At 43.5% G+C, this 26,809-nt stretch overlaps 1 protein-coding gene across 2 annotated transcripts; it reads right to left on the reverse strand.

The window, feature by feature from the left end:
• Positions 1-3,772: 3,772 nt before the first annotated feature.
• Positions 3,773-25,166, reverse strand: LOC115150749 (solute carrier family 2, facilitated glucose transporter member 1). 2 transcript variants are annotated; one of them, XM_029694364.1, is made up of 10 exons: positions 24,777-25,166; positions 17,265-17,360; positions 10,629-10,789; positions 10,235-10,475; positions 8,170-8,332; positions 7,742-7,929; positions 7,528-7,632; positions 7,313-7,414; positions 6,948-7,151; positions 3,773-6,769 (listed from the first exon to the last, which is right to left on the reverse strand). In XM_029694364.1, exons 1-10 carry the CDS (start codon positions 24,792-24,794, stop codon positions 6,572-6,574), a joined length of 1,476 nt encoding a protein of 491 aa, XP_029550224.1. In that variant the 5' UTR covers positions 24,795-25,166; the 3' UTR covers positions 3,773-6,571. The 2 variants fall into 2 exon arrangements, with proteins under 2 accessions (XP_029550224.1, XP_029550223.1); XM_029694363.1 differs by having other exon boundaries at positions 3,773-6,772; positions 24,777-25,164.
• Positions 25,167-26,809: the final 1,643 nt, after the last annotated feature.

Consider the following 26,809-nt stretch of genomic DNA (forward strand, 5'->3'; position numbering starts at 1 on the left):
CAAGACACCCCCAATAAAGGAGTGGTTCTGCAGGTGGAGACCACAGACCACTTCTCAGTTCCTATGCTTCCTGGCTGATGTTTTGGTCACTTTTGAATGCTGGCGGTGCTTTCACTCTATTGGTAGCATGAGACGGAGTCTACAACCCACACAAGTGGCTTAGGTAGTGCAGCTCATCCATGATGGCACATCAATGCGAGCTGTGGCAAGAAGGTTTGCTCTGTCTGTCAGCGTAGTGTCCAGAGCATGGAGGCGCTACCAGGAGACAGGCCAGTACATCAGGAGACGTGGAGGAGGCCGTAGGAGGGCAACAACCCAGCAGCAGGACCGCTACCTCCACCTTTGTGCAAGGAGGAGCAGGAGGAGCACTGCCAGAGCCCTGCAAAATGACCTCCAGCAGGCCACAAATGTGCATGTGTCTGCTCAAACGGTCAGAAACAGACTCCATGAGGGTGGTATGAGGGCCCGACGTCCACAGGTGGGGGTTGTGCTTACAGCCCAACACCGTGCAGGACGTTTGGCATTTGCCAGAGAACACCAAGATTGGCAAATTCGCCACTGGCGCCCTGTGCTCTTCACAGATGAAAGCAGGTTCACACTGAGCACGTGACAGACGTGACAGAGTCTGGAGACGCCGTGGAGAACGTTCTGCTGCCTGCAACATCCTCCAGCATGACCGGTTTGACGGTGGGTCAGTTATGGTGTGGGGTGGCATTTCTTTGGGGGGCCGCACAGCCCTCCATGTGCTCGCCAGAGGTAGCCTGACTGCCATTAGGTACCGAGATGAGATCCTCAGACCCCTTGTGAGACCATATGCTGGTGCGGTTGGCCCTGGGTTCCTCCTAATGCAAGACAATGCTAGACCTCATGTGGCTGGAGTGTGTCAGCAGTTCCTGCAAGAGGAAGGCATTGATGCTATGGACTGGCCCGCCCGTTCCCCAGACCTGAATCCAATTGAGCACATCTGGGACATCATGTCTCGCTCCATCCACCAACGCCGCATTGCACCACAGACTGTCCAGGAGTTGGCGGATGCTTTAGTCCAGGTCTGGGAGGAGATCCCTCAGGAGACCATCCGCCACCTCATCAAGAGCATGCCCAGGCATTGTAGGGAGGTCATACAGGTACGTGGAGGCCACACACACTACTGAGCCTCATTTTGACTTGTTTTAAGGACATTACATCAAAGTTGGATCAGCCTGTAGTGTGGTTTTCCACTTTAATTTTGAGTGTGACTCCAAATCCAGACCTCCATGGGTTGATAAATTGGATTTCCATTGATTATTTTTGTGTGATTTTGTTGTCAGCACATTCAACTATGTAAAGAAAAAAGTATTTAATAAAATTATTTCTTTCATTCAGATCTAGGATGTGTTGTTTAAGTGTTCCCTTTATTTTTTTGAGCAGTATATATATGTATATATATATATATATACACAGTACCAGTCAAAGTAGCCACCCTTTACCTTAATGACAGCTTTGCACACTCTTGGCATTCTCTCAACCATCTTCACCTGGAATGCTTTGAGACGCATCTAATGCAAAAAGCAGGATAAAAAAGAAATGGAACGCACCTAAGCACAGGCAAAATGCTAGAGAAAAACCTGGTTCAGTCTGTTTTCCACCAGACACTGGGAGATTAATTCACCTTCAGCAGGACAATAACCTAAAACAAAAGGCCAAATCAACACGGGAGTTGCTTACCAAGAAGACAATGAATGTTCTTGAGTGGCCGAGCTACAGTTTTGACTTAAATCTACTTGAAAATCTATGGCAAAGACCTGAAAAAGGTTGTTTAGCAATGATCAACAACCAATTTGACAGAGCTTGAATCATTTTGAAAAGAATAATGGGCACATGTTGCACAATCCAGAAAGACACAGCTGTAATCGCTGCCAAAGGTGATTCTAACATGTATTGACTCAGGGGGTTGAATACTTATCTAATCAAGATACAGTATATTACTGTTTTATTTTTTACTAATGTTAGAGTATTTGCTGTGGTAGATTTTTGTAAAAAAAAAAGGCAATTAAATCCACACAACAAAATGTGGAAAAAGTCAAGGGGTGTGAATATTTCTGAAGGCACTGTATGTATCAGATAAAAAGGTGCACTGAACGTTTCCTATGCAGCATTTTGAATAAACCACGAGAGAGTGGTGAGACTCCATAGCCATAAAGTCCCAACCGTATAGTCAGTATATTCACCCATTATAAACTCAGCAAAAAAAGAAACTCCTCTCACTGTCAACTGCATTTATTTTCAGCAAACTTAACATGTGTAAGTATTTGTATGAACATAACAAGATTCAACAACTGAGACATAAACTGAACAAGTTCCACAGACATGTGACTAACAGATATTGAATAATGTGTCCCTGAACAAAGGGGGGGGGGTCAAAATCAAAAGTAACAGTCAGTATCTGGTGTGGCCACCAGCTGCATTAAGTACAGCAGTGCATCTCCTCCTCATGGACTGCACCAGATTTGCCAGTTCTTGCTGTGAGATGTTACCCCACTCTTCCACCAAGGCACCTGCAAATTCCCTGACATCTCTGGGGGGAATGGCCCTAGCCCTCACTCGCTGATCCAATAGGTCCCAGACGTGCACAATGGGATTGAGATCCGGGCTTTTCGCTGGCCATGGCAGAACACTGACATTCCTGTCTTGCAGGAAATCACATACAGAACAAGCAGCATGGCTGGTGGCATTGTCATGCTGGAGGGTCATGTCAGGAACCACCTGCAGGAAGGGTACCACATGAGGGAGGTGGATGTCTTAGCACTGTTTTAGGCATCTCACAGTATGGACATTGCAATTTATTGCCCTGGCCACATCTGCAGTCTTCATGCCTCCTTGCAGCATGCCTAAGGCATATTCATGCAGATCAGCAGGGATCCTGGGCATCTTTCTTTTGGTGTTTTTCAGAGTTAGTAGAAAGGCCTCTTTAGTGTCCTAAGTTTTCATAACTGTGACCTTAATTGCCTACCGTCTGTAAGCTGTTAGTGTCTTAATGACCGTTCCACAGGTGCATGTTCATTAATTGTTTATGGTTCATTGAACAAGCATGGGAAACAGTGTTTAAACGCTTTACAATGAAGATCTGTCAAGTTATTTGGATTTTTACAAATTATCTTTGAAAGACAGGGTCCTGAAAAAGGGACGTTTATTTTTTTGCTGAGTTTATGTGTAGATAGGGGTCATTCAGAATCTACTGCCTTCTGTTGTCCCCATGTGATTACATGTGTGTGAGGGGAATGTGCACTCACCCAAATTTTCTCTATGTCTGAATCTCTTCTATAGAGAGTGAGAGTGAGTGTGACACGGAGAGGGAGAGGGAGAGGGAGAGAGAGAACAGTCTCTGACTGCATGATTTTCAAAGCTTCCTTCCTTTGATGCAGGGAGAATCGCATCTGGCCACTTACCCAGACACGGACACACACTCACTGATGCACATTTACGGTCACACACATACACACCCAGGAACGCACGCACGTGTACACACAAACAGACACACACACATCTACACTTACATAGGACGAGACACTTTTGTTTCCCTGGCAATAGCATGGTGGCACTCAGGAACCAATAAGGATCTTCTCCTACTTGCTTATGAAAATACTGTAGTATACATCAAACCATTAACTGCATGATTTAGATCGGAAAGCACATAAATTATTAGAAAAGTAGATAGGTTTTAGAGCATCTGTAGTCACTGATTACAATCTGAACTCAATTCTTGTGAAAATAAATAACCCAGCTAATTTCCATGTTTCCCTGTATGCTTGTTTTATTTTATTGATTAAAAAATCCAACCACACATCTTACAAAAGAAAAGAAGACTATCAGGACATTGACATCATAGCACACTGTTTTACAAAAGATTGTTCTGTTGGAGGTTCATATTCACCCAACATACACACAGGTGCTTTTACAAAATGTAAATTAATACTGTACTAAAAAAAAATTGAAAATAAAAACATCTAATAAATTAGACATCTAATAAATAGTATATATCATTCAATGGTTCATGTACAAAGTTGAAATAAGATTGTGTTAATAGTTATCTCAAACAATATTTCTTCAGAGAGCAAATCTGAGAAAATAAAGGCAGGTGTGTTTATTATGCAAAAATAGATGTACAACTACCGATACGAGTAGTAACTATAATAAAATATTTATACATTTGGGTTCTCTACTATCTATTGTATTTACATTAAACGTCTTGTGGCCTCATTATGTGCAGTGATGGATTTCTTCAACTGTTTTATGCAAACATCATGTGTTAATAAATGTGTTTATAAAATGCCCAAACATAATTGTCAGAAACTTAACACACAAAGTACATTGCATTTGATTTCAGTCCATAAGTGCATCTTTTGCTCTCCATCACAGGTTCGGAGTTCAATCCGACATATGCCAAGTCTTTGGTGCCAACATTGATCCTGCCATTTGATGACTTAGGGCGACTTACAGTCAATGAGGTTGCAGTGTTTAACCGACAGATTGTTGGGGGAGGAGACAGTACTATAGAGTCCCATATCATTTCAAAGACGCATACATATATTTGCATGCATGTGAATGCACACAAAGTCGTCATGGAATGATTACAATGGATGTTTCTTGTGGAGTCCTGTTTGGGTCAAGGGCCATTACGAAAACCATTTAAACCACTTTAAAACCATATTCACTTTAGACTCGCTGGATTAGCCTATATTTGATAGCAAAACATATTCTGCCTACCTTTTGATTTCTAATAACATAGATCTGTGAATGTAGGGAGAGGTTAGGCTAACCATGTAGTTAAAAAAAAAACAATGACATCTAAACCAATCTCTTTTCATTAACATAACGGGGCTCCACATTTTGTAGAACATTTTGAGCCATGCTCCAACTACTATTACGGAATATTTTTTTGTGACAAAACAACCAACATTGTGGATGATAAAATGCCGCTATAAACTTTTCTCAAAATGCCTTATAAAATGAAAGGAAAACTTATTGAAGTGGCACAGGTGGAGTCGCCTGATTCAGCCACCTATACAGGGTAGTCAGCTATGTGTCACAAAACATAACTGAACAATATAACAGCCCCTACAGTGCTGAACTATGCAAAGGCATTGTGGAGTTACAATAACAAAAATCACAACTTTTCTAGAAACATGGAACATTAGTTGTGAGTCTGACCCCAAAGGGTGTAAAAGCACTTTCAGGATGAAGCAGACCTTGATAAGGCTGGAAGCCACATTACATATTAGACCCTGTTTGAAAGGAAGCCTGTTGTGAGGGACTTCATTTTAGTTTTAGCGGGGAGTTACGCTCATATTAGCATGCAGTGAAACAGGCTTACGTTGCTTTTCAACAGTTTGCTCTTATGAAGAAGCGGATGAGTGATTCCAATGACCAAATCTACTGTCATATTCAAGGCGCCAACTACCATCACAAGTGCCAGAGTAGAAATATCTCAACTAGTCCTATGATTTCATAGTGTAAAATTCATGCTCATGGGTATTGCTTGGGAATTAAATATTACATGTACACATACAGTACTTACAGCCAAAAAGTATGCACCCAATGTTTGATAACATTTTTCTAACAGTGCTGTAATTCACTAAGAAATAAACCTCATAAAAAATGACTCTTCATGATTTGATTTATTTTTCCATAAGAAACAAATATTTCTAAAATAATCAAAAACCTATCTGGACAGAAGTTAAACATTTGTTGGTAAAAAAATATTTACATGGCATGCAATGTCTTGAGGGTCTTGATTGATCCAGTAAATAATTTAGGTCATAAACAGAGGGTCTGTGTAATAAAGATACATATTGTTATATGTAGCCTCAGACATCCCCTATGTGGAACACAATAACCATTAACTGTGGTTTAGTCTCTGGACTGGCAAAGCAAGTCAATTTGTGGTACGATACAGTAGAAGGCCTTTCATTGAGGGCACTGCTCCCCCTGTTGGAAAACAGTACAAATGTCATATTTCAATTCCACAACAATTGCTCAAATTTGCTGTGGCTACAGTGTTGCTACACAGTATGCTCTGTTTCATCAAGTAACAAAGGGAACAAAAACACAAATTCTGAACTTTAAAATCATCCCTTACTTCAATGAGAAGTACTGAGACCTACATAAGGGACATAAGCATGGATATCTAAACTGACAAAATGAGTAAGGCAACAGACAAAATAAGAGAAAATAAAGTAAAAGTAACTTAGCGGTGACCGTTGTATAATTGAAGACCCCCCTTTTCGTTCGTCTAACCATCTACCATTCCAACCCACCTTCAGCCACCCATGTCCCTGCTCCCACCAAGTTAGTGTTGTGATGAGAAGAGAAAGGAGCTAGAGACGTTGAGACAGGGGATCGGGAGGGGGGATCAGGGCATCTGTTCTCTGCTTGGTGAAGATGCCTGAAATGTAATGACAACCAGTGTGTCAGTTTAGTAGTCAGTTTGCACGCAGTTAGTGAGTGGTCCCCTCAGGTTGGGGTGGCCAGAGAGGGTTCAGGGCCGGGCCTCATCAGCGGGAGTGGAACGAGAGGAGAGGGGAGGGACAGGTGCTTAGAGCTGAGAGTCAGCCCCCAGGCTGTTGAGCTCCTCTGGCGAGTGCTTCTCTCCACCAGTGCCAGCCGACTGGCGGAACCCGGCTGAGATCTCGTCAAACGTCCGGCCCTTGGTCTCAGGCACCTTGAAGTAGGTGAAGATGAAGAAGCTGAGCAGCAGTATGGTGAAGATGACAAAGACATAAGGGCCACACAACTGCTGTAGGGCGAGACGGAGAAGAGAAGAAGAGAGAACATTGATGACACAGTTTATTAAGCAGTCGGCTCCAAACGAACATGTATTCAAACTACGAGTTCATATATATCAAGATTAGTATTTCTACAACATCTACCATGTTGAGCATCTGACTAACAAGGTTGTGCTCAGTGCTTACCTCTACATACGGGAAGGCCATGCCCACTATGAAGTTGGCAGTCCAGTTGGAGAAGCCAGCCACAGCGAAGGCCGAGGGCCGGGGTCCCTGGGAGAACAGCTCAGCCACAATGAACCAGGGGATGGGACCCGGGCCGATCTCAAAGAACGCCACAAAGGCAAAGATGGCCACAATACTCACGTAGGACATCCATGGCAGCTTGTCCTGATGGAGGACAAACAGACAGCAGGGGGTTAAATTACTGGTATTCATTCTACATATTACATTAACAAGGACTAGTATGAAAAAACCAAGTGTTTTTCCTCATTGATTCCTTATGAGAGCTGCTACCATTATGTGAAGTGTGTTGTAGTTAGTCTAAGTACCAGCAGAGCTAGAGCAATGGTCATCAGGATGGCAGCGCCTGCCATTCCTATCAGCCCCAGCAGGTGGAGAGACCTGCGTCCAGCACGCTCTACCACAAACAGCTGAGGAACGGAGAGAGGGTTGAGTTATACTGTCTAAACACAAATGAAGTGCATCATGCATCATGTGCACCAAAAATGACACAAACACACCAGTATCTGCCATAGTTACTCACCGACACCACAGTGAAGGCTGTGTTGACCACACCGGCACCAATTGTAGCATAAACAGGCTGAGCAACTCCGGCCTTCTCAAAGATATCGGTAGAGTAGTAGAAAACCTGGAGGAAACCAACAGCATAGTTTAAAGTTACAAAATAGACATGGCAGTATAGGTGTTTGTGTATGTGGAGTGTGTGTTAGGGGTGAGAAGAATGAGAAGTAACTCACAGCGTTGATGCCAGACAGCTGCTGGGAGAGCTGGAGCATGACGGCGATGAAGATGGGCTGGCGGTAGAGTGGGGAGCGGAACAGCTCTGGGATGGTCACCTTCTTCTCCCTCATCATCTGCCTGGCCTCCTCCTTCATCTCCTGCATGTCTGCACTCACGTCTGTGGTCCCACGCAGCTTCTTCAGGACTGACAGAGACAGAGAGAGAATGGAGGTTACATTACAGTCTGCTAGGGCTGGGTCACTCCATACCTGGTCAATTCAGACAATTCAGGGATGAGTTTAAATTCAACTAATGAATTGAAAATAAGCCATTATTTTCGATTCAGAATTTTTTCAAGTCATTCAAACTGACAGACCTGAAATTGGCTGAACTGATGACATAAAGCGTATGAATGTGTGATTGTGAGTAAATGTACTCTACTCACCAGTTTTGGCCTTGTTCTCCTCGTTGCGGTTGATGAGGAGGAAGCGGGGGCTCTCGGGGCAGAAGGGCAACAGGGCACACTGCGCCAGGGCTGGGATGAAGGTGAAGCCCAGCAGGAAGGGCCACAGAGATTTGTTCCCCATTAAGGCCTCCATGCCAAACACCTGAACCAAAACACATTGTTAGACCACCATCAGATTAAGCCTTCTTGTGCAAACTTCTGCCATACCTTACTTATTTGTTAACCTAAAGACGTACGAGCAGCCAGACCGAGCCGGTCTCAGGGATGGCTAACTCTGGAGATCCATTCGATCTATAATAATAATAATATATTCCATTTAGCAGACGTTTTTATCCGAAGAGACTTAGAATCATGCATGCATACATTTTATGTGATCCGGGCAATCAAACCCACTATCCTGAAGTTGCAAGCGCCATGTTCTATCAACTGAGCGGTAAATACGCTTGTGTTTTTTTTGCATGTTTACGTGTGGAATAATCTTCAAAATCAGATATTTTATGATTCGGTGCTTCTAGGGCAATTCAGACGGCTGATTGAGGACATATTTACTGAAACATATATTTATTTTCTATGATTGTGTTCTGTATCTCTGTTTTGCTTTGGTAGTGTATTGATGTGTATATTTTTGTAATTACTGGGCTCATCTGTAAATGAGACCTTGGTCTCAGCCTGACTCCTTTTCAAAATAAAGGTACAACATTTTGTTTCGTTACAGCCTTATTCAAAAATGTATAAAGTTGTTTATTTTCCTCATCAATCTACACACAATACCCCATCATAACAAAGCAAAAACAGGTTTTTAGAAATGTTTACTAATCTATAAAAAAATTGAAATATTACATTTACATAAGTATTCAGACCCTTAACTCAGTACTTTGTTGAAGAACCTTTGGCAGTGATTACAGCCTCAAGTCTTCTTGGGTAGGACACTACAAGCTTGGCACAGCTGTATTTGGGGAGTTTTCCCCCTTCCTCTCTGCAGATCCTCTAAAGCTCTGTCAGGTTGGATGGGGATGGTTGCTACACAGCTATTTTCAGGTCACTCCAAAGATGTTCGATCGGGTTCAAGTACGGGCTTTGGCTGGGCCACTCAAGGACATTTAGAGACTTGTCCCGAAGTCCCATGCTTCACCGTAGGGATGGTGTCAGGTTTCCTCCAGACGTGACGCTTGGCATTCAGGTCAAAGAGTTCAATCTTGGTTTCATCAGACCAGAGAATCTTGTTTCTCATGGTCTGAGAGTCTAAGGTGCCTTTTGGCAAACTCCAAGTAGGCTGTCATGTGCCTTTTACTGAGGAGTGGCTACCGTCTGGCCACTCTACCATAAAGGCCTGATTGATGGAGTGCTGCAGAGATGGTTGTCCTTCTGGAAGGTTCTCCCATCTCCACAGAGGAACTCTAGAGCTCTGTCAAAGTGACCATCGTGTTCTTGGTCACCTCCCTGACAATGGCCCTTCTCCCTCGATTGCTCAGTTTGGCCGGACGGCCAGCTCTGGGAAGAGTCTTGGTGGTTCCAAACTTCTTCCATTTAAGAATGATGGAGGCCACTCTGTTCTTGGGGACCTTCAATGCTGCAGAACTGTTTTGGCACCCTTCCCCAGATCTGTGCCTCGACACAATCCTGTCTCAGAACTCTACGGAGAATTCCTTCGACCTCATGGCTTGGTTTTTGCTCTGACATGCACTGTAATCTGTGCGATCTTATATAAACACGTTTGTACCTTTCCAAATCATATCCAATCAATTGAATTTGCCACAGGTGGACTTCAATCATGTTGTAGAAACATCTCAAGGATGATCAATGGAAACAGGATGCATACATTCTCATAGCAAAGGGTCTGAATACTGTAAATAAATAAGGTTTTTGCTTTGTCATTATGGGTAGTGTGTGTACATTTCTGAGGATTTGTATTTACTTAATACATTTTAGAATAAGGCTGTAACGTAACAAAATGTGTAAAAAGTTAAGGGGTCTGAATGCTTTCCGAAGGCACTGTATTATCCATTATTCTCCATATAATATCCCTGTGGACACTGGCACTGACCTGTGCCATCAGGATGCCTGTGACAATGCCCAGCTGGTGGAGGGTACCCAGGGCTCCTCGAAGGGCAGTGGGGGCCACCTCACCCACGTACATGGGTACAAAGCCAGTTGAGAGGCCGGAGTAAAGTCCCACCACGAAGCGCCCGATGATCAGCATCTCCCACGACCTACCCATCTTAGAGAAGCCCATGAGAGCAGCGGAGACAAAGGCCAGCACGTTGGCCATGAGCATGGAGTTCCTCCTGTAGGCAGCACAGAAATAGTCATGTCAATTACAGTCCAATTATTGTACAAACCTTTACATGTCACACATATTAAATAGTACATAGGCCATCCATGTCATATAATCTCACATAACACAGTTGTAAATAAACATTGTGAAGTTACATATTTACCTGCCAAAGCGGTTGACAAACAGGCCCACGGAGAAGGAGCCAAAGATGCCGCCGACAGAGAAGATGGCAACAGAGATGGCCCACAGGGTGGTGAGGGAGGTCTTGGGGATGGACTCCTTGTAGCGATCCTGCCATGTCTCATTGAGGAACATCTCAATAACCTAGCAGAGAAGGGAAACGAAACAGTGCCAAAGAAAGAAATCACAGTCAAATGTTCACTTGTTTTTTTAATTGAAGTTTCCTTGTCCTCATTGGCATTGGCCAGGTGACTGCTGTTTTGGTGTCTGGCCAGTAGATGACGGTATAGGATTGGATTTCAGGGCCATGTTTCGTACGAAAGCGTTCTGAACGTTGTAGATAGAATTGCCACAAATAGAGCCGGCATTCTTATTCTACATGTCAGAGATGCATGTTTGTTCTACATAGCATATTTCTATCTGAACGTTCCAAAAAGTTGCGTCCTGCTGAACACGCCCCTCGTTTTCCTTCAACAAGGAAGTTTATGAAAGAGCGAAGTGTTGGGTTTCAGCCCCTTCCCCCACAATGACTTATCAGTGTTGACAAAAATACATAAGTCCGCCCAGCTTGTGATGGAAGTTAAGTAGTACAGGCTGGGAGGAATGTGCCCTCTATCTAGAACTTCTAGCACTCAGCACTGAGCCCTGCCTCCTCCTGTTCTCCTCTCCCAAATATCACCGCTGGCTCCTGCCATGTGCTTTGCTGATAGATTATACAATATACTTTTTTACCGATACTTACATAACGCTGAGCGATTCATATAGAACTGATAATGTATGTATAAGTCAGCTGAGGGGTAGACTGTTCAAAATATGGCATAGGGTATATCATACATTATACAGACCCAGAAAGTTATCCTAATTATTCTGCAAAGACGTGATGACAAATCTTATATAGCCTAGCCTAGTCAGCCTAAAACTGTTAATAGTGTCCAATAAAATAAACATTCTTACAGATAGAGAATGGCTGGTGTCTGACTCAAGACCTAGCAAGCACCTGGCCACAATGAAATACACTGTTCATTCATGACCGTTGACCCTGCTCTGATTAAAGTGTTACTGCCTCTGTGGACTCCTTCCTGGCTGGGCAGGCAGTCAGGTCTGTCTGTGCTACAAGGTGCCCAATTTGGAGCGGGCAGGGAGGCAGAAGGACAAACAGGACAGCAGCCCAGGGCCCTTGAGAGACACCTAATCTAATCAGTGCTGCACTCTTTAGAGCGGAGGGCCTGCGTCACAACAACCAGCATCACTCCATCCCTAATCATAGAGAAAGAGAGAGAGGGAGAGAGGGGGAGGTGGGTTGGGTTGGGGATAATCTAGGGTTTCAATATACAGTAGTAATGCTGTTCTTACATTTACCCTAAATCTGGATGTGTCTCTATGTTCAGCAACACTGTCGTTTCTGTGAACACTTCCCTGCACTCTGTATGTTGCTCCTAAACGGCTGTGGCATGGTGTGGTATTACTGAGCATGTGTCAGTGTGCTTACAGTATTAGTGTTTTATTAGAATTTTTCTTCCACTTTGACATTGCAGAGTATTTTGTGTAGACGTTTGACAAAAAATGGCAATTAAATACATTTTAATCCCACTTTGTAACACAACAAAATGTGGAAAAAGTAAAGGGGTGTGAATACTTTCTGAAGGCACTGTATGCAGTAATCAATATCAGTAGTACTATAAAATAATGTAAAACAGTGCTGGATCCCAGACAACAAGTGGCAGCGCAAGGTAGCCACTTATGACATAATGACAGACAGATGAGTGTGTGTGATGGAGCAATAAGTTGTCTCCTGAGAGAGGAACACCAGGAGGAGTAAACTCAGACTGCAGATTAGTGGGATGAAGGGGCATGTCTACAGATCCCTCATTTGCCAAAGTTAAGGTAGAGGGCCTGTGTACCCCGTGTATCTAGAGTAGAGGCTGACCAATATGTTTTTCTGGGGTCCAATACGAATTCCGTTTTTTGGGGGGGGACAAAAGTTACCGATACCGATATATCTGCTAATATACTGTTTTACGCCGGGGAAATTAAAAACCAAACAACTATCCAAGAAATATGCTTCAAATGTTGATTTCTTACATTGTGACAATAATGACATATCATGAGAATGGACGCAAGTGTTCAGATAAGCATGAGATTCACGTTTTTCATCCTATTTATTGAATATCAGTTACCGGTGGAATTATCGTCCGATACTGATATAGCAGTAAAAGGCCAATATGTAAGGGATACATTACCTTGGAAATAATGGACAACACAGCGGGGCGAGGTAGAGCTGAGTCCCTTTGCAGAGTTCATTTTTCCAAGGTAATGTTCAGAATGGTGGTGTTTATCTCGCTTATACCACAATTGCCAGAGAAAACAATACTTAAGCACACATTTACCGGTAAAAATAAAAAATTATATATTTTCATTTTTATAAGCAAATTCATACTTTCTCATCATTTGGTTGCTCTCATCATCCAGCAAAGTAGCTGCATTTATGTTTATTTAAGCTATTTTCTATTGACATTCATTTCGATACATCCATAACAATGAGCTGATGATGCCCCCGTTTTGCCTGGCATAGCTAGAAAAGTTGGCCTTCTCATCAGGACACTTGTTGACACTGACTGCTAGTTACAAGGAGATCGCACTGCATATCAAACACTAGGCTTGAAGATAGCTAAATAGTTTGTTGCTAGTAAACCTGCCAATATGACAACCGAATTCTAAAATATCAGTTGCTGAAATCAGCTGGTCAAACTAGAAACATGTGGGAGGATTTGACAACTTTAGTGGCGGAGGGCAGAGGAGAAATATATGTTCATCACTCACCACGTCAGGTGATCAGATGTTCCCCAAAAAATATGTCTCTGCAAAAACAAATCAATGCCAGTAAGCCAGCTATTTTTTATCCTCGTTGGACCTGCGTTTATAATGTATTCAATTTTAGTTTGTGTGGTTGTTGGATTAGCTTTCTGTAACTTTGTAGCAAGTACTGTCTGCATGTGTAGGCGGATATTGCGTCATGATTGCAAGGCGTCCTGATATCTTTTCAAACTTTTCCACGTTATCTGGTTTGTGTCCATTCTAGTATGCCCTTCTAGCCAATCAGAAACAAGTATTCAACAATGCTGTAGTATAACATCTGACAATATCAGTAAACCGATATATCGGTCGGGCTCTAGTATCCGGGCAACAAGGCACCTGGAACTTTGAGCAGAGCTGAGCGCCACAAGGTTTGTTCAGACAAAGAGAAATACTGTGTGTGACTTAGCCCTTTTACCTAAACTAAGAGATTCTTAGAGCTTCTGGTCAGCGGGGTGGTGGCACTGGGATCCTCATCTCTCCCAAGTGGACATTCTCTCTTTCTCCCCTGACCCATCTGTCTATCGCCTCCTTTGAATTCCATGCTGTCACAGTTACCAGCCCTTTCAAGCTTAACATCCTTATCATTTATCGCCCTCCAGGTTCCCTTGGAGAGTTCATCAATGAGCTTGACGCTTTGATAAGTTCCTTTCCTGAGGATGGCTCACCTCTCACAGTTCTGGGTGACTTTAACCTCCCCACGTCTACCTTTGACTCATTCCTCTCTGCCTCCTTCTTTCCACTCTTCTCCTCTTTTGACCTCACCCTCTCACCTCCCCCCCTACTCACAAGGCAGGCAATACGCTTGACCTCATCTTTACTAGATGCTGTTCTTCCACTAATCTCATTGCAACTCCCCTCCAAGTCTCCGACCACTACCTTGTATCCTTTTCCCTCTCGCTCTCATCCAACACTTCTCACTCTGCCCCTACTCGGATGGTATTGCGCCGTCCCAACCTTCGCTCTCTCTCTCCCGCTACTCTCTCCTCATCCATCCTATCATCTCTTCCCTCTGCTCAAACCTTCTCCAACCTATCTCCTGATTCTGCCTCCTCAACCCTCCTCTCCTCCCTTTCTGCATCCTTTGACTCTCTATGTCCCCTATCCTCCAGGCCGGCTCGGTCCTCCCCTCCTGCTCCGTGGCTCGACGACTCATTGCGAGCTCACAGAACAGGGCTCCGGGCAGCCGAGCGGAAATGGAGGAAAACTCGCCTCCCTGCGGACCTGGCATCCTTTCACTCCCTCCTCTCTACATTTTCCTCTTCTGTCTCTGCTGCTAAAGCCACTTTCTACCACTCTAAATTCCAAGCATCTGCCTCTAACCCTAGGAAGCTCTTTGCCACCTTCTCCTCCCTCCTGAATCCTCCTCCCCCTCCCCCCCCCTCCCTCTCTGCGGATGACTTCGTCAACCATTTTGAAAAGAAGGTCGACGACATCCGATCCTCGTTTGCTAAGTCAAACGACACCGCTGGTCCTGCTCACATTGCCCTACCCTGTGCTTTGACCTCTTTCTCCCCTCTCTCTCCAGATGAAATCTCGCGTCTTGTGACGGCCGGCCGCCCAACAACCTGCCCGCTTGACCCTATCCCCTCCTCTCTTCTCCAGACCATTTCCGGAGACCTTCTCCCTTACCTCACCTCGCTCATCAACTCATCCTTGACCGCTGGCTACGTCCCTTCCGTCTTCAAGAGAGCGAGAGTTGCACCCCTTCTGAAAAAACCTACACTCGATCCCTCCGATGTCAACAACTGCAGACCAGTATCCCTTCTTTCTTTTCTCTCCAAAACTCTTGAACGTGCCGTCCTTGGCCAGCTCTCCTGCTATCTCTCTCAGAATGACCTTCTTGATCCAAATCAGTCAGGTTTCAAGACTGGTCATTCAACTGAGACTGCTCTTCTCTGTGTCACGGAGGCTCTCCGCACTGCTAAAGCTAACTCTCTCTCCTCTGCTCTCATCCTTCTAGACCTATCTGCTGCCTTTGATACTGTGAACCATCAGATCCTCCTCTCCACCCTCTCCGAGTTGGGCATCTCCGGCGCGGCCCACGCTTGGATTGCGTCCTACCTGACAGGTCGCTCCTACCAGGTGGCGTGGCGAGAATCTGTCTCTGCACCACGTGCTCTCACCACTGGTGCCCCCCAGGGCTCTGTTCTAGGGCCTCTCCTATTCTCGCTATACACCAAGTCACTTGGCTCTGTCATATCCTCACATGGTCTTTCCTATCATTGCTATGCAGACGACACACAATTAATCTTCTCCTTTCCCCCTTCTGATAACCAGGTAGCGAATCGCATCTCTGCATGTCTGGCAGACATATCAGTGTGGATGACGGATCACGACCTCAAGCTGAACCTCGGCAAGACGGAGCTGCTCTTCCTCCCGGGGAAGGACTGCCCGTTCCATGATCTCGCCATCACGGTTGACAACTCCATTGTGTCCTCCTCCCAGAGTGCTAAGAACCTTGGCGTGACCCTGGACAACACCCTGTCGTTCTCCACTAACATCAAGGCGGTGACCCGATCGTGTAGGTTCATGCTCTACAACATTCGCAGAGTACGACCCTGCCTCACACAGGAAGCGGCGCAGATCCTAATCCAGGCACTTGTCATCTCCCGTCTGGATTACTGCAACTCGCTGTTGGCTGGGCCCCCTGCCTGTGCCATTAAACCCCTACAACTCATCCAGAACGCCGCAGCCCATCTGGTGTTCAACCTTCCCAAGTTCTCTCACGTCACCCCGCTCCTCCGCTCTCTCCACTGGCTTCCAGTTGAAGCTCGCATCCGCTACAAGACCATGGTGCTTGCCTACGGAGCTGTGAGGGGAACGGCACCTCCGTACCTTCAGGCTCTGATCAGGCCCTACACCCAAACAAGGGCACTGCGTTCATCCACCTCTGGCCTGCTCGCCTCCCTACCCGCTCAGCTCAGTCAAAACTGTTTGCTGCTCTGGCACCCCAATGGTGGAACAAGCTCCCTCACGACGCCAGGACAGCGGAGTCAATCACCACCTTCCGGAAACACCTGAAACCCCACCTCTTTAAGGAATACCTAGGGTAGGATAAAGTAATCCTTCTAACCCCCCCCCCCCATTAAAAGATTTAGATGCACTATTGTAAAGTGGTTGTTCCACTGGACATCATAAGGTGAATGCACCAATTTGTAAGTTGCTCTGGATAAGAGTGTCTGCTAAATGACTTAAATGTAAATGTTATGGACCACATGACCAAACATCCCCAGGCTATTGTGAGCTTTCAGTAAGCAAAACCATTCTGTAGAGTTAGCACCTACAGTAAAAAGCTGTCCAGGGGATACACTTACATGTGCAACAGTTTGAAGGTGTAGGGTCAAAGAAACTTGTTTAAGTTAATGGAAAAGAGGTTCATTTAATTGATGGAGTCAGATCTCACTAAGAGCTCCTAAATTATGTTTCCTTAACGGGGTGAGTAGCACTCTCCTGGCTTTCTCCTCACCTACAGCATGGAAACACTCCTTTACACATGAATCACATCACAGAGGTCCTCTAATGGAGAGAGCCTTGGACGAGATTGGCCTACGTCGAGTTATTATTAGCCCCCTTCTTTTCACGTGTTGCAGGGAACATCTTGTCTGGCCTAGACAGGCACAGGGGGAGTCCTGTCTGGGAAAAGGTGTCAGTGACGATTTGAAAACGGTGTCGTTGGGATAAATATAGACAAGCCTTCCACGCCCAATTCCGATCAGACACATCAGCCCCCCCTCCCCACCCAATCTCATCCCTGTGGACTCACCTTCTGAGGGGCGTTGATGACACCTGTGTTGTAACCGAACTGCAGCGAGCCAATCACCGCTGTTCCTACTGCCAGCATCAACTGGAAGGTTACTTGCTGCAAAGAGACAGGAGAGAGTCAGTTAGAAATCACCTATCCTCCAAATCTTGAAGGTACCTGGAGTTGACAGGCTAATTGTCTTATGATAACAAATCTGTAGGCGAAGTTATCCCATTGATGCCATTCCATATAGGCCTAGGCTAGATAGGCCTTTAGGAATATTTTGAGTGAGAACCTCAGTACTGTACTGTAAGGGTTAATCAACTTAGTTTTACAACATCCATTGACTTCATCCTGTTCTACTAGTTAGACAAGTAATTTCACTATGAACACCCTGAAGAGTGACAAGCACAATGTCCTGATTCTCCTGACTCATGTCCTTTGCATGGACCTTCTGTGTTGTTTTGACTGCACATCACTTTAATGAATGTGGCCCTGGTAATGTTTTAGTTCCTAAATGCTTTTTGTCCTCCTCCAAAATGTAAAAAAACTTGCCTAACTTGAGCTGCAGTTTCCGTAGAATGGGCTAGTATCCGACATTGTGCAATAGGTGGTTGTACTGCCCCAAATGTGTGTGATAGTGACGCAACTTGCACGAAGGCAACCTAGCCTCCGTCCAAGCACACAGGAGGGGGGAGTTCATCCTCAAACTGTCCACCTTAGGTGGTTGACTGTAAATATTGGTGCATTAGGATCATGTGTCCTCACCCAGCTCTCTCAGGGGAGTGGTGGTTTAGTCCCAGGCATTGTTCTTGTTCCGGTTAGTTCTAAAAATCATTTGATGGGCTTAATCCCAGTGGAGCCCCAAGGCAGGCAGAGATTATCCTCATACCATCAAGTTAACACTCACACATAATCCTTTTCAGATGAGCCATTATGCCACTTTCACATTTCATGTAGTGTGTCTGTGGCTAAGTCAGTATTGTAGGCATATTGGGGTTTAGGCTACCCATGAGTCGATTTTTTGAGTTGGTTACAATCGTGTGGAGAAGAGGTATGTGGGTTACTGGTAATGGGAGTTTTCCACTGTTTGGGAGTTGTCTGTATCTGTGGTGATGTTTTGGTAGTGACATGGCTGTTCTGTTAAAGTTAGAGTTAGCCTTAGTGGTTCACACCAGTAGTGATGGCAGCTGAGATCCACTTTCTTACTCATGTTGTGATGTGACTATATTGGGATTCCAAACTTAAAGCCAGTGTAGTTATGACAAGGTCCCACATGTCTGTAAAATATGTGTGAAAGTGAACCCTCCCAAAACTATGACACATAGGCTTTAACACATTGTTACAAAAAGCACTCAACTATATTAACTAAGATATTGAACTTGCGTGATTTCAGAGTTGCATCATTAGTTGTTATAGCCTACATGTGTTTCTTATTCATGGGTTAAACTAGGCCCACAAGCAGGACTATCTGACAGGGAAAAGGGTTTATATAAGGCAGCTTTTAAGGGCAGTAGTGAAATAAGGTTGTTAATGTCTTAAAATATTTGTTGAGAAGAAATACTCAAGGCTATTCTAAACAAAAGGGGAGGAATAACATTTTTGTGAATTCTGAGATTCTTGCCTGAGGGTATGAAGAGGGTAGGAAGCCAGTAAGTTTGGAAACACTCACTGCGCAGTGTAGCTCAGTAATAGAGACCCAAAAAAGGGCAGGCCTGAATGTTTTGTGGCCCCACCCACAGTAGCAGGTTGACCAATAAGGTTCCACACAATCAATGAGTAGATGGGGTTCAACGAGTGCATCACTGGGTTGTTATAACCAGCCCAAGTACAGGATGTGAACACACACCACACACAAATACACATGTTCAGGAATCCAGAAGTTTTAAAGCTGTTGGCAAGGTTCTTAAAGGAGCCATGCTTCCTTTCAGTGAACCAGTTATGTCATTCTTATATAGACAATAACTCACTTTTGTAAAAACACCAGTTTCGAAATTAGCAAGAGACATAGTCTTCCTTCAACACCACACTCATAGGCTACCTCCATCTTGTTCACTCAAAAGATGTGCAAGATTTAAATGGCCACTGCTTGAGTGAGTCTGGGACCCTTTAACACAGACAAACTGGTTTGCAAACACTCCATAAATATGGAACTTCACTGGAGTGTGTGTTTGTATATGTATGTATGTATGTGTGTGTGTGTGTGTGTGTGTGTGTGTGTGTGTTTTGTGTGTGTGTGTGTGTGTGTGTGTGTGTGTGTGTGTGTGTGTGTGTGTGTGTGTGTGTGTGTGCGTGCGTGCGTGCGTGCGTGCGTGCGTGCGTGCGTGAGGAACTATGAAACACTCCTCTGTGAAACTCTGTGAAACTACATACCAGTGCGTAGAGGGAGACCATGCCTTCCCCCTGGCCTAAACACACACACAAACACACACACTGCAAGGAGGAAGAGTTAGGGCAGATCTTGTGTTCTATGCTATCAGAAAACATTCCAGTGTGTCCTTCCTGAAAGGGGATGGTCATGTATCATTTACCTTGGAAACAATAAAGTCACAACCTCCAGCTCGTAGATGGTTGTCGCAGCCTTACAGACTAACACTGGCCATTTAAACACATCATTTCACCATCTTTGTAAAACAGCTGGCGCCACCAGCCGTGTTAACATTCCGGCTAAAGATGTATTAATTTGCATTCAAATGTTTACTTTGAGTCATTTGATTAGTTAAGCTATACAAAAGGACCTTGTTATCACATGATGACTGATGACTCATGCCCATGTTCAATAAGGAACTAAAGGTACAGGTTATATAATAAAACAACAACATTGTCAATGAAAACAGCTTTCATTGAGACAACAAAATCAGGAGAGTTTAACTGGCATACCGACAGCATATTACCATTTTTAGAACGTGTTTATGTTAACATTTTCCTGGTTCTGTCAGCGCAACCGAACCTCCATGCAAATAAATCTCCTTCTCCTCAGGAGTGAGTCTGTGAATTTCTGCCCAGTCATAGTGATGTGGCTGGCGTATTGTTGACTGTGGCTTTAGGCCTAGTTGGTTATAATTGAATTAATCTAACTTGGAAAAATACAAATGGAATATTTAGATATACAACCTTTTTCCAAAAAAGTGTTTTGCATGATTACAATCAACGTTTACATTTCAGGCCTGCCTCATCTAATGCCTCATCAGTGAAACCTCTTCACATCGATGTGATGCATGAGATGAGCAAACATCTAAAGTGATCATTCGGCCTGTCCTTTGAGTAACAGTTTACTCAACAAAGTCCAATGGTTAAATTCTTGGAGGTAGTTAGGTAAATGAGATCTACTTCATAAGATCAACACAAGCAGTCCATTAAGGAAACACTGACGCAGGAGCCAGTGTATACTGTGCTGATGAATGACGATGGTGAGACTGTTCTTAAAAGGAACGAAGAACAGGGGTTGGACCAAAGTTGTATGTAGAGTTGTGAGAGTCAATTCCAAGTGTAAGATATAACCTTTTTTCACATAAGCACTTTGTTGCCTAATGTCTGTGATGAAAGCCCTAAAGCAGACTACTGGTTTTTGGAGGATGTCTGGTGAAATAGAATTACTTCCTGCTCTGTAATGTTTACAGCCACATCTTCCCTGTAAATGGCACCTATAACGCAATAGTTTAGTTCTAGTGAATTGAATCACCTTTGTCTATAATCTAGAATTGTCAGTGGTCCCTCTCTTCTAACACCCTAGCCTCTTCTAAAATTACTGCTGGTACACGTTGCATCATATTGAGTGGTAGTCTGTGAGTAAACTGTCGTGGACAGATCTAAGTAAACATAACTGGTATCGTAGAATCTGTGTGGAAGGAATGGGATGCCTGGGATAATGAGCAGCAATAGTTCCGGTGTTTGGCTTTTTTCATCACTGGTTATTTGGACAAATCATTCTTTATGTAATTTATCTGTTTCATAGTGTCAGTTTTTCTTCTTTTTCTTCAGTTTAGTCACATGATTTCTCAATTTGCAGTACGTGTGCCCATCAGTTGTGCAGCCAGACTTATTTGCAATTCCTTTTGCCTCATCCCTCTCAACTATACAATTTTTCAATTCCTCATCAATCCACAGGGATTACATTTTTTGTACAGTCATTTTCTTAATGGGTGCATGCTTATTAATCACTGGCATAAGCAATTTCATAAATGTGTCAAGTGCAGCGTCTGGTTGCTCCTCATTACACACCACGGACCAACAAATATTCTTTACATCAACAACATAGAAATCACTACAAAACGTATTGTATGACCTCTTATACACTACATTAGGCCCAGCCTTTGGAACTTTGGTCTTCCTCGATACGGCTACTATATTGTGATCACTACATCCGATGGATTTGGATACTGCTTTAAAGCAAATTTCTGCTGCATTAGTAAAGACGTGATCAATACATGTTGATGATTTCTCTCCTGTGCTGTTTGTAACTATCCTAGTAGGTTGACTGATAACGTGAACCATGTTGCAGGCACTGGTTACAGTTTGAAGCTTTCCAGGTTGCAGGTACTAGTTACAGTCTGAAGTTTTTTCTTAAGTGGGCAGCCTGATGAAAGCCAGCCAATATTTAAATCAACCAGAAAATATACCTCTCTGTTGATATCATATTATCAAGCATTTCACACATGTTATCCAGATACTGTTAGCACTTGGTGGTCTATAGCAGCTTCCCACCAGAATGGGCTTTAGGTGAGGCAGGAATGTGGTTCTGAATATAAACGGCAACACCTCCTCCTTTGGCATTTCTGTCTTTTCTGTAGATGTTACAACCATGTATTGCTACCACTGTATCATCAAAGGTATTATCTAAGTGAGTTTCAGAGATTGTCAGAATATCAATTTAATCTTTTACTTGCAAATGATTGATTTCCTGAACCTTGTTTCTTAAACGACATATGTTAACGTGGGCTATTTTTAGCACTTTCTGGGAGGCTTCATTGTTTTCATTGCTTTACTGGGAAGCTTAGCAGAGGCAGACATGCTCATGTTATTTATGTTAGCGCAGGGTGAGCTGCACACAGTGGTCTTCCTACTAGGGCACACCACCTCAGTGCTAACAGTATAACTGGTTCATAGGCCCATGATTACTGCATGCAATAGCTGTGTGATCAACAGAGCCATTCAGGGCAGTAAGAGGGACATACATTATGTTACTTACATTGTGTTTTCCAATGCCCCTAGGATAATGTACATTTGCTGAAGCATTATGACCACTCAGCAACACAATGGTAGGGATTAACTGAGCTGGGCTTGGGTCATGGTCTTAAACATACATAGAGGTCAATGGATAGACTGGGTGGTAGGCATGCAGACTGTCTGCTACTAGACATATGTGTGTATTTAAGATCCATCTCATTTCCCACTGATTCTGGTGCAAGAGTTGGTTCAAACCTAACACAATCTCAGATACAGTACAGCTCTCAGGAGAACAAGAGAATGGGCCTTACAGATGTAACCAAACTCTCCTTCACATGAATAGCAATTAGCAGAGAGGTCAGTACAGTGTGTACAATGCCTTCCACTTCTTCTAGAAAACTAATTAGGCTCTACGTTTGTGCCAGTTTCAATTACAGCATTCCCAGATCTCTTAATCCCATATTTTATAGAAAAGAGTCATTAGGCCTCATTAGAACAAACACACTGACACATACATTAACGGGCATACTGAAAGGGCAGTCATGCAGAGGGAAATACAGCTAGTGGACCGTCTTGAAGGAAGGCAGTGGATTGAGTGGAATTAAGCTTTTAGAAGGAAGGAACTGAATGCCGGCTTTGGGCTTAATCAAAAGCCTAAACTGTCAGCTCTGCCAAAAATGTAACTGTTTCTTAGAGAGTTATTCCACTCAACACAGACCAGGTCAACTGTATACTTGACCCCAATTACCTTGTTTCTTACCCAAGAAAAAAGAGGCCTCCACTGAACTAAAAAAAAGCCTATTGTTTAGAGTGGAGCTTTGAAAGGACTCACAATTTGTACACTAACTGCCCATGAATTCAAGTCATGTTTTGATTGTTACGCTTTGCGCCGGAGGGGGAAAGCCCTATTAGTTGAATGCTTGTTATCTAGTCTGTAAAGGGAACAAAGATGTTAGACGGTATTGTTATTTGGAGAGAGGAAGTTAAACAGCCACTAGGTGAGCAGTCAAACAGGGGAGGTGTCTATCTGAACAGGTGTATCAAAGTGAGGTCAAAAGGTACTACCTTGCAGACAGATGGGCCAGAATATCATGTGTGCTCAGAGGTGAGTATGGACAAATGCTTAATATTATGCACACATGATTGAACCATGGCTGGTGACAGCTTGATGGCTTTTTGGCTGTTAATTTTCAACCACACCCTGGGTCACCAACACCTGGTTCCACCCACACGCTGACTGCACCTTCCCTGCCCTGCTGCTCACACACCCAGAGATCATAAAAACCAGCCCGGTATGAAAATCCCAACCACGAGATGCTGATTAATAACACGCTCAGCGCGGTATTAGCCTGGACGCACGCTCAAAGCTCAAGCTGCCTGTCGAAAGCAAAACACTAGCCTAATGGGAATTATAGCTTTGACCCCCTGGTGTTTTCCTACTGTGAGTATTCCCCTGTCCGGACCGCCCCTGGCCATCTGCAGTCCTTGTATCTGTGGGAACAGAACAGGACCATTCCCATCACGTCCATGACATAGCTTTCCAGCTGAGCGCCAGGAAATCACACAGCTCTGCCAAACCAAAAAAGGGGATACAGAAAAATAACAATATACATGTTCACCATGTCGACCAGAAGTAAACAGTAAGCGAGGACTGGGAGGGACTTTGAAGTGGTCAGGGGTTTAACTAACCACACAGGATCAGCGGTAAGAGTCAGCCATATCAGAGACCAGACGAGTCACGTCTCTTCCTTTTACTACTGTAAACCAACAATAAGCAAATGTTACATTGGACAAATAAAAAAAGTAATAAGTGAAGACCTCATATACTGTGATAAAACAGATAATCTCAATCTAGACTTTAATGTGCTGCCTTCCTGTGAGTAATGGCATCATGCTTACATGATACAGGCATGATGTCAACAGAGGGGGATGCAGGTTTATTAGCCAGGATACAGGTATTTTATAGTCTTTAAAAAGGGATTATGAATAGCCAATTAGGGGCCACACACGTAGGCATACCCCACGATACGACTTGATGCTGGCGCGCATGCTTCATTTCCCCAGCAGCCGGATATCCCACTGCATCCAAATATGCTGGTGAGCATTTACATTTCAATGAAACAATGAAATGGTGAGTTAGGCAGTGTAACTTCTTTAAAAAAAGTCTTACCATTCTGAACCCATTGACATTAACAAGCGAACCCAACCAGTTTTTCAGAGAAGCTTGTCCCTTTCTCTCTCTCTCTCTCTCCCTCTCTCTCTCTCTCTCTCAGAGGCACAGACAGACACACAAACACACCGTTTTGTATATTGGTTTCTAAGAATGTTTCTAACTAGTCGTTAGCCTCACTTAAGAGTCACAATTACCTTGCCGCCTGAATCCATCGCCGCAGCGTGGCTTGTCGATATTATTGCTGGCAATCTTTAAATGTCAAGACTTTAGTTTGGGTAACTTCCGCGGATCTTCTTTTGGCTCAAACGACGTGTCTCATTTTTACAGATTCCCGTTTAAAAAAATATGACTGATACAATATGTCATAAAAAAATAGTAGCTTCTTCTTTATTTTCAGAGTAATTCTTTGCTTCCAAAATGACTTCAGTTCATCTTGTTTATTCCCCCAGTGTTATTTCTGCCGTGAGCTCAAAACTTCAGATGAATTATGTCCCAAAGTTTTATTGGGTTGTTGAAGTAGTTCGTTCTTCGAGTAGCCTACAGACTGCTCTTTAGGGAAATAAGACCGTGAATATATGTCCTCTAGTCCGACTACAGTGATTGGCTGAAGCAAGAGTTTAGTTCGGCCCATGGAGGTGTGTAGGAGGCCGGTTTCTATCTCTGAACTTCTATTGGTTTAAACGTGCACCGCTTTCACGAGGTTCCGACATTAATTCCGAATAGTGTCACGTCGTTGTGTTGAAGAAATAAGGTAGGTAGTTGTGTTAAGCACATCCTCCTTACTGTGTTTAATTGCACTGATACATTTTCTGGTGTTATTACAATTTGGTGGAGGCGCGAGCCATGTAATAACATGGTTATTATTATTCTGGTCCGCCGCATGCATCAAGGGGGCGCAAATTTACCCACCATTGCTGATAGTTTTAGTTCATGGCGTGAAATGACACTAACAGTGGATGATGCGCCACCTTTTCATCTAATTTGCAAACCCCAAGTAGGCTATTTATAGGCTAACGTGATCTCGCCTACTATAAGGATAGCATCTTCATACTTAATAATTGCTCTCAGTACTTTATCCCAATACTAACAGAGAACAGGTAGCCCAGGCCTTCTAATGATAACTTTGAAGGACAGCCCTGGTTATTAGGCACACACACAAAAAAGCATCCAGCCAGTCATCCTTTGTTTCTCAGCATCTTGCTGTGTCCCTGTGTGTTCAGTCCTTCATAAACAATGTTTCAAACATCCAACATCTGATCTTTGACCAACGCTGGTGATGTGACATGGGTGCCCTCTATTCAAAACCATATTGTGATGGAGATGTTTGTTATTAGAGGCGTGTAAAAACAAATATTTTCATGTGAATAAATGAAACTGCGTAATACCTTTTGTTTCAGATGGCTGGGAAGTGTCCGGTCTGAGCGCATGCAAAAAATTACAAAAATAATCTTGAGTACAGAAAGGAAAATGCGTGTGTTTATACAGTGGAAATGAAAGAGACGGGAACAGGATAAAAAAAATTATAGAAATGGAAGAAATGTGTTCCCTTTTAGTTTCATCTATTCCCTTTGAAACCTTGAAAAAACAAAAACAGGCAAATACAGAGACAAAGGCCGGTGGGTATGCCATTTGGAGCGACCTGGCCTAAAGCAACAGGCTGAGGTACAGAGGTAGAGGAAGACCAACATGGTATTTCACATATTCTGGGTTTGTCATGTCTGAATAATCATGAGGCAATCTCAAATCAAATTTTATTGGTCACATACAGTACAGGTGTTTAGCATATGTTATTGTGAGTGTAGCTAAATGCTTGTGCTTGTAGCTCTGACAGTGCAGCAATATCGAACAAGTAATATCTAACAATTCACAACAAATACCTAATACACACAAATCTAAGTAAAGAAATAGAAAAATAGTATATAAATATATGGATGAGCAATTTCATAGCGGCATAGGCTAAGATGCAATAGATAGTATAGAATATAATACAGTATATACACATGAGATGAGTAATGCAAGATATGTACGAAACACTGAGCTGACAAGGTAAAACTCTGTTGTTCTACCCCTGAACAAGGCAGTTAACCCACTGTTCCTAGGCTGTCATTGAAAATAAGAATTTGTTCTTAACTGACTTGCCTAGTTAAATAAAGGTAATATATATATATTAAAATGACTAGTGTTCCATTTATTAAAGTGGCCAATGATTTCAAGTCTGTATGTAGGC

This window comes from Salmo trutta, chromosome 16 (genome assembly GCF_901001165.1).
Source record: "Salmo trutta chromosome 16, fSalTru1.1, whole genome shotgun sequence".
Classification (NCBI taxonomy): Eukaryota; Metazoa; Chordata; class Actinopteri; order Salmoniformes; family Salmonidae; genus Salmo; species Salmo trutta.

Bases quoted from the DNA above. Each gene is read 5' to 3' on its own strand.
- LOC115150749 (XM_029694363.1), bottom strand. The intron at 10,790-17,264 runs GTGAGTCCACAG...CTTCTCTGCTAG, and splicing joins TCATCAACGCCCCTCAGAAG to GTTATTGAGATGTTCCTCAA. The intron at 6,773-6,947 runs GTAAGCACTGAG...CTCGCCCTACAG, and splicing joins TGGCCTTCCCGTATGTAGAG to CAGTTGTGTGGCCCTTATGT.